Source organism: Macaca fascicularis, chromosome 6 (genome assembly GCF_037993035.2).
Source record: "Macaca fascicularis isolate 582-1 chromosome 6, T2T-MFA8v1.1".
In the NCBI taxonomy this organism is placed as follows: domain Eukaryota; kingdom Metazoa; phylum Chordata; class Mammalia; order Primates; family Cercopithecidae; genus Macaca; species Macaca fascicularis.
Window position 1 is genome coordinate 80,992,556 of NC_088380.1, and position 12,118 is coordinate 81,004,673.

A 12,118-nucleotide genomic window follows, 5' to 3' on the forward strand; every position below is an offset into this window, starting at 1 on the left:
CTGGGAGGCCTCATGGTTGGTTTCCCAAGAAAGGAACTCAGATAAGACAAATGTAACTTTTTGAAGTTTTAAGACTGGGAGGGTAAGTTTCCAGGTTTATTCAAAAGAAACCATAAACATCAGTTCTATAGGACAGTTGGGCTGATTTCACACCAACCAGCATTCCTTCCTGATAAGAGACCACCAACCACAGAGCAATTCTGGCCAATCTACAAGGGACTCACAGTGAGGGTTTTCATCTCCTCTGCTTTGCCATTTGACGTCAGAGGATGAAAACGTCACACTGGGATCATGCTAACACCACCATTCTTTGAATATGGGTCCCACAGAGAGGCAGGAAGCTTAAGCTTAATTGTGCATGTGCATGTTTCTCCTTTCATAAATATTCATGAATCCTCCTACAGCTCAGTGAATATATTTGGCCACCCTGCTCAGCATAAATTTCTGTTCCCTTTGCCCTTCCTTCCAAGTGTCTTGTTCTCAGCTTCTGACCAGAGGCTATGCCTCGAAGCCTGTCAGGATGGCCACCCTGCAGGCTGTAACCCTTCATGAGAAATAAAGCCCTTTTCTAAATTTATCAGCCTCCTCATTCTTCAGGTGACATAGGTAAGTAGAGCATTATAGTCCCCACAAAACATTACTGGAGTACTCTGTTCTTATTTGTAAAACAAGGAGATAGGAAATGCATACTATACTAAAAGTTTGTTCAAAGAACATCAGCAAGTGCAAATGTCTGAGACCAGAGGCTGCAAGCCTCCCTATCACTCTAAGGCTTCGGTAGCCACATTGCCAACAGCTCTTCACGCCCTCAGGTACCGCAGGCTAGACGTCCGCACGCACACTATCGGTCCTTACTGCTTTCCGTCGCTTCCTGTTCCGTCTTGGCCCCGCCTACCGCTGGCGCCGTAGTTTCCGGCTCAACTGGGGAGCTGCCGGAGCGCTTCTGGACCCTGGTTTTCTGGACGCTGGTTTCCGGGCTCCTTATCCCACGCTCCTCCCTCTGTTTCTGTAGCTGGAGAAGGTAGTTTCCAGGAAAGTTTTCCGGTTTCCAGGCCGCGCACATCGGGCAGGGGCCATCCTCAGTCCCTTGCTCGTCGCCCGCAGCCCCGTTCGGCTACAAGTGAGTTTCAGGGCGTCATGGCCAGGGGCCACCGCGGCCGGCCGGGTGTGAGGCTACCTTTCGCTGCCCGCGCGCTCCCGTGGCCTCTGGGTCCGCCGGCGTCCGTTTCGGCCTGAACGCAGCCCCTCCGCGGCAACGAGCAGTCTCGCGCCGGACCACATGGCCTCGGAGGCGCCGTCCCCGCCGCCGCCCACCTCCCCTGAGCCTGAGCTGGCCCAGCTAAGGCGGAAGGTGGAGAAGTTGGAACGTGAACTGCGGAGCTGCAAGCGGCAGGTGCGGGAGATCGAGAAGCTGCTGCATCACACAGAACGGCTGTACCAGAACGCAGAAAGCAACAACCAGGAGCTCCGCACGCAGGTGCGCGGTCCGCCTTAGCCCCGCGCCCCATCCAGCCCGAGGCGAGGCTTTCGAAGCCCCTGATGGCTTCGAAAGGGGTCCTTGGCAGGGGCTCAGAACTGTAGAGTACTTGAAATATAAATAAGTAAAAGTTCAGCGCAGTTACAATTCCAAGTACATCAGGAGCAAAGCTGAGTTCAGGTTACTTTTTAAATCTATGTCTCGCGACTGGCGTGAATTGAACTTAAGTACTGTGGCTACATAGTCTTCATTCTCGCTTGCCCCAGCATCCCATTTCCCATTGTCAGTAGGCGCATTTACTGTAGAGCACATTTGAGTTTATTAAAACGTTGAACTTGAGTCAGAATCCCATCGTTGCCATTCACTGGATGTGTAAACTTATACCGAGCCTCAGTTCCCCATTAAATGGGAATGATAGCTCACAGTTGTGAAGGTGGAGTAAAACACGAGTAAACAATTTTACAAACTTTTGAACGCTATACCTGTGTAAGGTTGCTCTTCGGGGCGTTTACTTGGGCTTTCTTGTGGAAGTAGGGAAGATATATAACTGCTTTTGTTGGAGACGTTAAGCAGCTTATTTCGTTTTCAAGATAGTAGGGACAAATGTTAATACTTAAACTGTCGCATTAAAAACAAAAAACCTTGTTTGGGCGCGGTAGTTCACGTCTGTAATCCCAGCACCCTGGGAGGCCGAGGCGGGCAGATCACCAGGTCAGGAGTTTGAGACCAGTCTGGCCAACATGGTGAAACCCCGTCTCCACTAAAGTACAAAAATTAGCCAGGCCTGGCGGCGGGCTCCTGGAATCCCAGCTACTCGGGAGGCTGAGGCAGGAGAATTGCTTGAACCTGGGAGGTGGAGCTTGCAGTGAGCCGAGATCGTGCCACTGCACTCCAGCCAGGGCGACAGAGTGCGACTCTATCTCAAAAACCAAGAGCATAATATTTTTTTTTCCACTTTGTTGGCAGGCACTCTCTGCCAACACATTATTTCCACATAGTAACTAGTTTCAATTTGACGGTTGTCTAGCTCTTCATAATTTATTGGTACGTTTCCTAAAACCAGTATATAGGCCGAACACTAAAACGTCATCAAACTTCTTTATGTTTTACCAAACGGACTATGAAAATAACTGTTGAGTTGCAATGACTTTGTATGACCGTTACATAGTTTTTGACATCATGACATTGGAAAGTTTTTGTTTAGTCAATTTGAACACCTACGGTGTGTAACTGTGTAGGAGCATACAAGTACGGTAAAAAAAAAAAATATGGGGAGAAGGTAGGGCGCGGTGGCTCACGCTTGTAATCCCAGCACTTTGGGAGGCTGAGGCGGGGGATCACGAGGTCAGAAGATAGAGACCATCCTGGCTAACACAGTGAAACCCCGTCTCTACTAAAACTACAAGAAAAAAAATTAGCTGGGCGTGGTGGCGGGCGCCTGTAGTCCCAGCTACTCGGGAGGCTGAGGCAGGAGAATGGCGTGAACCCGGGAGGCGGAGCTTGCAGTGAGCTGAGATCGGGCCACTGCATTCCAGCCTGGGCGACAAAGCGAGACTCCGTCTCAAAAAAAAAAAAAAAAAAAAAAAAAGGGGAGCAAATATGACAGCCTTTTTAAAATGACAGCCTTTTGAAAAGGGCTTTATAATTCTAAGTTGTTGAAGTACTGCTTGTGTTAGAGATTCTAAAACATTTTTTGCTAATCTTCAAAGAGCCAGCATTTTGGTGTTAACTGTTAATTTGATAAATCAGACTAAATAATGGGACTTTGTGAACAGATCCTTTATTTCTTACAGAAAATAATGTTTTTATGCTAATATTTCGGGAGGTCAGCAATTCTCCCTAAAGAATTAGAAAATTTAAAAACTGTTAATTCCCATTCATATTATCTAATATCATTCAGTGTTCTCCACGTGGATTTAATTATTAAATATGTTAATGCCTCTTATAAGCTTTAATACACTTAAAAAAATAGTAGTTCTCTGACTAAACTGCAGCAGAAGCGAACTTCTGCAGGTAATTGCCTAAGAGGAGCATCTGTCTTCCACATGCCTCCATTTTAGTTCAGTATTAAAAATTTAATCTCGTAGAAAGTCTTGACTCTACTTTGGATAGTGATAACTCCTTACTCTCCTGGTCAGCCTCCCTTGGTTGGAGAGAGGGTGGATTTGATTAACTGTCGTTCCAAATTACTGAATACGTCTTATCTGGAGCAGTTAAAAAGTTTTGCTTGAGAATTAATGATATCTGGAGAACCATAGTACATATAGGGTTTGTACAAGACCCCAAAATAGCCTTGTGCAAATTACTTTGTCTCGTCTGATATTTTATGTGTAAAATTGGGGTTAGGGCAACGAATATTTCAGGTGGTTTTGTGAATTAATGAGATGTTATCCAAAGCATCAAGTATAGTGCCCAGCAGGTAGTAGATACTAAGTAATCTAATTCATAGTAACAGACAGTAGCCAGAGCCAGGATTTAGGGCAAGGCAATCAGGCTCCTAGGGCAAGGAATTTAATGGGGCACTAATTCCCAGCTATGGAGCCTGTACTTGCATGAATGACAGGAGGGCGTCAAATTTTTCATGATCAGTGTCTTGCTTCCCTCACTGTAGTTCCTGCCCTAGCATTAGCAACAGATTGGATAACTCATGAAGTGCACGGATAATCTGTATATAATCAGTTTTATTGCCTTTCTCTGTTTAAGCTCTTTGTATCATTAAATAAGTATTTAAAAGCTTGTTTTTTACTTGGTTTCATGTATGTAGTAGACATTGTCTAACATTGAGGTCCTCTCAGGCTGAGGTACATTGACTGAGGCAGCATGTTACCTGCTTTTGGGCACTTCCACACACTTTCTCTGTCCTATGTAGTAGCATCCTTTTAAGGGTATTTTAGTGTGTGAAATACATGGAGGACAGATGCCGCTCTCAGGCAGTCACCTTCCCTGTTGTCTTGTGCTACAGTTAATTATAGGACTACTGTTTAATGAAAAAATGTGTATTAAAGCTTGTAAGTGGCATTAACATATTCAAGTGGATAGTTAATTCCAAATGGAGAATACCAAATGAATATTAGATAATTCAGTAGGGATGAGAATTTGTAATTTTTAGATTTTTGAATTATTTAGAAAGAACTGCTGACTTTAAAATATTAACATAAAAACAATCTTATTTGTTAGAAATAAAGGACCCTGTTCACAAAGTGTCATTATTTGATTTTTGGAGGAGATATTTGGACATTTAATAAGAGAGATTAGGAATGAAAACGTCTTTTAAATGTAAAAAGTAAAATAGTAATTTTAGCTTTTCTGAAAGGTAAACTTGCTGCTCTTGACATTTCTCTAAAACTTTTATCAAGAAAAACAATTATTTGTAACAGCGGGAGATTGGTATATATATTATTAGATCATTACATGATTTCTTTTTCCTAAAGCCTTGTTTTCTCTCAGGTGGAAGAACTCAGTAAAATACTCCAACGTGGGAGAAATGAAGATAATAAAAAGTCTGATGTAGAAGTACAAACAGAGAACCATGCTCCTTGGTCAATCTCAGGTATTTCGCTTATAGTGAGGATATGCTAATGCTGTTACATTCAAATCATGCTAATGTTTAGTTTTCTTTAAATTTAAAATAAACTAAGATCAAGGTAAATGAGAATTGTTAATGCTTTTGACGTCTCTCCATATGATCTGGTATTTTCAGGTAATCAGTTTGTTCTTCTGGAGGAAAAAGTAGAAATGTATTGTCATTCCTGTGATTTCTATAATGTTGCTAATGTTTTCAGTGACACATTCACTGAGTAATTTTTGGCACGCAGTTAGCCATCTACTTCCGTATCTGCCTTCCTTGTGACCAGGGGCATTTGTTTTCTTGTTGATGTGTTCTAATTAGAATTGTGTATAGTGTCAGTTCTCTCACCCTTGTGGGAATGGTGGGCCTACCACCATGGCCTCATGAGTGTTATGAGGCAAAATAGTTGAGATACTGAGTTTTAATATGTGTGCGTCACAAGAAGAAATCATCTTTCCTATTAAGTTTTGCCCTACTTCATTGAGGACATAATTTGGCTAAATTGCTAAACACAGCAATAGTGCTAACCTTACTTATCTGTATGATATGTTTTAAAAAGTCTGCATGGGGAGATAAATTTGACAAAAAAAAAAAAAAAAAAAAAAAACCCTAATTCCTTGCCTTTATTTCTTTATCAATTGATAAGCAACAATATTAAGGTATTCGGTTAGAAGTTAAATTGATAAGCAACAATATTAAGGTATCCGGTTAGAAGTTAAGAGTTAAGTTTTTTAAATAGAATACAACCTATCTACCTATTTTTATTTTACTCTTGCTGTGGAAAATGTAACCAACTTACCTTTTTTTTTCTTTTTAACTGACAGCTAGGGTCCTGAAGGAGACATTAGAGTCAGAGATACACACTTCTGCAGATTTATTTGTACCATCTGTTTTAATCTTTTAAAATTTGTACAGTTGTAAAAATCATGATTTATTTGAAGTATTTGCTTTTTGTGTTTAAATGCCATTATTTTGTAATTAAGTCCTTTTTATATACATTATTCTAATATGATATGATTTTACTTAAATTTTTTTGCTACAGATTATTATTATCAGACATACTACAATGATGTTAGTCTTCCAGGTAAAGTGACTGAACTGTCAGATCAACAAGATCAAGATATCGAAACTTCTACTTTGAATTCTAAAGACCATTTACAAATAGAAAATGATGCTTACCCTGGTACTGATAAAACAGAAAATGTTAAATGTAGACAAGAGGACCATTTTGCCTCAAATTCACAGGTAATAAAATGCTAAACATGAAACTGTTCGTGCCCAAGAACCTGTCCTTCTTTGTTGTTATGTGGAAAGATAGACTTCTTTGGTCCGTCACAGCATATACAAGCGTTGTAAACATTCTTATGTGTAAAGAATATTATGTGCAAAGAATATTATAGTTTTTCAAAAACCAAAAGTAGAACTTGTTCATATGTGTAGTGGTTTTCCTGCTACATTGTGTTCCAAAATTGTATGATATACGTAATCTAAAACAAAATTTGTCCAAATATTTTGACTCAATGAAAGAACTGTGGACAACAATACCACATTTACACCTAAAAAAATTTTAATGTTCCTTTATGTCAGATACCCTGCCACTGTTCAAATTTCCCTGAATCTGTAAATTTGTTTTTATAGTTTGTTTGAATCAGGATCCCTATTGTGTTTGACATACCTCATTTAATCTATGGTTTTCTCCTTCATTTGTCTTTTTGAAGTTTTTTTTCCAATTGAACATATAATCATTGAAGAACCTAGATCTTTGTCTTAGTCAATATTTCAGAGTCTGTGTTTTGTGGATGGCTTCTCTGTGGCATCATACATTTATTCTCGAATAATTGTCACTCATTTTTACTGCCTTCAAAACTGGGTCAAAGTTGAAGTTACTGACACACTAGTAAATGTTCTAAAAAGTGGTTCAAATCATAATTGATAGACATCCTTTTCCATTGTAGTAATTGAAGTCATTACTTAAACATAGTCTCAAGTCTTGAGTTCAGCCAGCTTTTTAATTGATATACAGAAGCTTTTGTCTTATTTGGCGTGACTGTATCTTTTATAGGAACCAGCATCTGCATTAGCAACAGAAGATACATCCTTAGAAGGTTCATCATTAGCTGAAAGTTTGAGAGCTGCAGCAGAAGCGGCTGTGTCACAGACTGGATTTAGTTATGATGAAAATACTGGACTGTATTTTGACCACAGCACTGGTTTCTATTATGATTCTGTAAGTATCTCAGATCCTTTTTTTTTTTTTTTGAGGCAGAGTCTTCCTCTGTCACCCTGGCTGGAGTGCAGTGGTGCGATCTCAGCTCACTGCAACTTTCACTTCCCAGGTTCAAGTGATTCTTATGCCTCAGCATCCCAAGTAGCTGGGATTACAGGCGTGCACCACCACACACAGCTAATTTTTTGTATTTTTAGTAGAGTCAGGGTTTCACCATGTTGGCCAGGCTGGTCTCAAATTCCATTTCAGACCTTTAATACTGTATGATACATACTTAGTGCCTGATATCAAATATTAAACCCTAAGCCGAAGTAAGAAAGCCAAAAGCTGCATTTAAAAATTATATTTGACTCAAAACTATTTGACAGAAGAATTCTAAAATAGCTTATGGTGCTACACTTCTAAGTTTTTAAAATAAGGTTGTTTATTGTGATTATTATAGATAATGTTTTGGAGAAGTCTTTTTGTATAAAAATAACATCTAAGGTATTAGAGCTTTTGTTAATAAAAGCAGATAGTTAACTACATTGTAAATATTTTAGAACCTAAACTAATTTTTTTTTTCATAGAATTAATAGAGAAGTAAGGTTAATTTTAGGTTTGAGGTAAGAATTTTAAAAATTATTTCAAATACTTTATGAATTCATTTTAGGCCACATAAGGAGACTTCTTTCTTGAATTCTTAGTAGTGTGTTTATTATTAGCCAGTGTTTTATATTCTGTGTCTTTTAACTGTTTCACTTTAAAAAAGTCAATCTGTTGGCTAGGCATGGTGGCTAACACCTTGTAATCCTAGCACTTCAGGAGGCTGAGGCAGGAGAATTGCTTGAGTCAAGAGTGCAAGACCAGCCTGGGCAACACAGTGAGACTCTTTCTATAAAAATTTTTAAAAGTCAGCCGGCTGTAGTGGCTCACCTTGTAGTCCCAGCTACTCAGGAGGCTGATGTGGGAGCATCGCTTGAGCTGGGAAGATGGAGGCTGCCGTGAGCCATGATTGTACCACTGCCCTCCAGCCTAGGTGACAGAGTGAGACCCTGTCTCAAAAACAAACAAAAATCAATATGTTAACAGTGAGAACTAGGGAATTAATATGGGATCTAAAATATAATGGACCACTGACTAGGATAGAACCAGAAAATAAAGTTCTTGATTTACAATACAGTGTTATAGCTGTTGAAGTCTAATACTTAATTGTATTTCATTCCAGATTTGATGACAATGATAGAACTCAGTCACATACCTCAAACTCAAGAATCTAGTAATGTAATCTGGTTCTCTGAGGAATTATAGAATGTGGTGCACAAAAGTGGAGTTGATGTTCATCATTCCTGTTACTGCAACTATTGTTAACTTATCTAGAGAACATAGTGTCATACGAAATATCTCAATTAACATAAGCGGTTTCGTTAGTTTGTCAATCTGCATATGGTAAACTGTAAGTCCTTATACAGAGAGGGTTTTCTTTCATAAGGAGGATGCTAATTGACAATGCTAATAAATAACCAGAAAATTAATGTTTAAACACTTATCCAAAGGGAGTAGTTATTGTTTAGTTTCTAGGAAAACAACAGTTTCAGGTAGACATTAGTCTTTGTCAATCTTCTGCCTTCATTTCTGTATCTTTTCTCTTGATATCTGTTGTTCTGTAAATGGTTAGTTACATTCTGCAGGTTATATTTCTGAGTAAATTAGGAACTTCATTGTGTTGCCATTTTTATTATTTTAGTAAAATTTTTTTTAAATATTTTGAAAATGTCTATATTTGGGACTGACAAACAGATTAAAAAGGTCTGAATTATAAAAGTTCCATTATTACTAGAAATAAAGATTGGAAAGCCTCCATTCAGTTTCTTAGTTAAGAGAAAGATGGTGAGAAATCTAAATATTTTTGTAAGAGATCTGCAAAATGGAGGGATTAAAGACAATAAATTGCAAGTGTCAATAGTTAGAAAAATAAATTATTCTTTTTCAGGGAGTTTTAGTTGCTCAATCTCAGTACATCAAAGATGTTTCCAGGTCTGGTCTGCATGGATTTAGGATGTAAATAAAATATAGACTGTTCAATTAAATACTGGTTTTAGAGTACTGGCCAGTATATCATAAATGCAGGTGATTACCTAATTTTAACTTTCTGGCTTTTAAATCTGTAATTTGCCAAATTCATTTTTGCATGGTTGCTTGTCCTATTTACTATAGAATTAATTAATTGGTGGAGACAGTTGTTTATTGATTGCATTATACAGAATGTTATTTTTTGGTATGCATGAACTTTATTTTCAAAATTTTTTTCACTGATTTTAAGTAATGAACATCAAAAGACAAATCTTTGTTTTATGACATTAAGAGGAGGGTTTAGGGGTTTATACTGCCACACCATTATTGTGCAGTCATTAAGAATAAAGAGTCTAGAACTGCTCTCATATGGTCAGCTTTTTCTTATGCATGCTTTAGTTTTCATGCCTTCAAAAGTATTGTCAATTTTTGTTAATGTATTAAGTGGAACCATACAAAATTTCTGTTTCTCAGATAAAAATGATCAAGTATTGACAGTTTTATATGATTCAATTTAATATTTAGATTTACTTGTTTCTCACACTAGGAAAATTAGATCAGCTATTGAATGGTAAAGTATTTTGGAAGATTAAAGCATTTTTTATTCTGTTATCTTTAATTCATTGTCTTCTGAAAATACTATAGTTGTTCAAAGAAATATTTACTATATTTGAATATATTTGGCATTTTCGTTAAGTTTATTTTATCTTAGATGAATTTAGAATTTTTTTTTCCTTGACTTTCAAAGGAAAATCAACTGTATTATGATCCTTCCACTGGAATTTATTACTATTGTGATGTGGAAAGTGGTCGTTACCAGTTTCATTCTCGAGTAGATTTGCAACCTTATCAGACTTCTAGCACAAAACAAAGTAAAGATAAAAAATTGAAGAAGAAAAGAAAAGATCCAGATTCTTCTGCAACAAATGAGGAAAAGGTAATGTCTTTATAATTTTAAAACTTTACATAATGGTGATAACATGATAATTAAGACAAAATTTTTTATGAAACTGAAAATCATTCAATAACTCTGTATTTCAGACATGCCCATTAAGATAACATCTAAGGAAAGTTTAGATGGAGCAAACATGGACTTTGTCATAAACTCTGTCACTAGAAATAGAAAGCGTTTCTTAAAATTTGAAGGAGACAGATTTAGGGCAGATAAAATATCTCGTGTTGTATAGTTTGGAAGAAGAATTCAAATCTTCAGTTGATAAGTTGATGTCAATGCACAATTCATAATAAAAGATAAACACAGTTTACAGGTAGACATAGATAGAGGTTCAACTTTTTTTTTTTTTTGAGATGAAGTTTCTTTCTTGTTGCCCAGGCTGGAGTACAATGGCATGATCTTGGCTTACTGCAACCTCCACCTCCCAGGTTTGAGCGATTCTCCTGCCTTAGTCTCCCAAGTAGCTGGGATTACAGGCATGCACCAACGTGCTCAGCTAATTTTTTTTTGTAATTTTAGTAGACACAGGGCTTCTCCATGTGGTCAGGCTGGTCTTGAACTCCTGACCTCAGGTGATCCACCCACCTTTGCCTCCGAAAGTGCTGGGATTAGAGGCGTGAGCCACTGCACCCAGCCAGGAAAACATTACAAAAAAAAAAAAAATCCATTGTTGACAACTATGGAGTGAGAGTTTAAATGGCCTGCAAGACAATGGTTAAGAAAGTGATAATTACATTTAACTGAAAAAAGTAGTATGTAGGCTTTCAGATGGTACTTGTAAAGACTAAGGGGAACCCCAAAAATGCTTACAATGATACAATGTTAAATTGAAAGAAGGAAAATATAAAAAGGTATCAGTGTTCTTTATTTCTACTCTCTAAACAGGTAAGTTTGGTGGTTTATAGGTAAGAAAGGAGGCTTGTTTGTTTTATTGACATTTTATCAACTGTGGCAACTATTTGGTATCTTACTCTTGAAATTTTATCTCATGGTTTCCTGTCCTGTCCTTTCCTCTCCTATCCCTTCCTATCCCTGTCCTGTCCTGTCCTGTCCTATCCTATCCTTCTGTCCTGTCCTAACAGGGTCTTGCTCTATCACCCAGGTTGAGTGCAGTGGTGCCATCATGGCTCACTGTATCCCCGACCTCCTGAGCTCAAGTGATCTGCCTACCTTGGCCTCCCCAAGTGCTGGAATTGTAGACGTGAGCCACTGTGCCAGCCAGTTTTTCTTAACAAAAGAAAAATTACTTGATACTAAATTCTAAAGTTCACATAAGGAATTAGGATTCTGTTGGATTTTTTTCTGTTCTCTATTTGATTTGTTTTTGTTCTTCTGTTTTTTTGTGGACAATACTTAGGAATAGAAGAGTATGTGACTTAAATACTAGAAATGAGTTTTCTGTTTGCTTTCAAGATCTCTGTTTTAATGGCTAGTGCTTGTTACTAGTGGTTTAACTGTTTGAAAGGCTAGGTTGTAGGCTGGGTGTAGTGGCTCATGCCTGTAATCCCAACAGTTTGGGAGGCCAAGGCAGGCAGATTACCTGAGATCAGGAGTTCAAGACCAGCATGGCCAACATGGTGAAACCCCGTCTCTACTAAAAATACAAAAATTAGCTGAGTGTGGTGGCAGATGCCTGTAATCCGAGCTACTTGGGAGGCTGAGACAGGAGAATCACTTGAACCTGGGAGGTGGGGGTTGCAGTGAGCCAAGATTGCGCCACCGCACTCCAGCCTGGGCAACAGAGCCAGACTCCATCTTAAAAAAAAAAAAAAAAAAAAAAGCTAGCTTGTGAAAGCACCTCTCACTAACAATAGGAAGAGTATATAGGGCTCCTCAAAT

At 38.3% G+C, this 12,118-nt stretch overlaps 1 protein-coding gene across 1 annotated transcript in view; it reads left to right on the forward strand.

Annotated features, from left to right (window-relative positions):
• Positions 1-905: 905 nt before the first annotated feature.
• Positions 906-12,118, forward strand: part of AGGF1 (angiogenic factor with G-patch and FHA domains 1) — a 31,098-nt gene continuing 19,885 nt past the window's right edge. Inside the window, exons 1-5 of the mRNA XM_005557206.5 lie at positions 906-1,477; positions 4,925-5,027; positions 6,088-6,290; positions 7,108-7,272; positions 10,073-10,261. Coding sequence (XP_005557263.3) covers positions 1,280-1,477; positions 4,925-5,027; positions 6,088-6,290; positions 7,108-7,272; positions 10,073-10,261 — 858 coding nt within the window. The 5' untranslated portion in view covers positions 906-1,279. The remainder of the gene's footprint in view (positions 1,478-4,924; positions 5,028-6,087; positions 6,291-7,107; positions 7,273-10,072; positions 10,262-12,118) is intronic.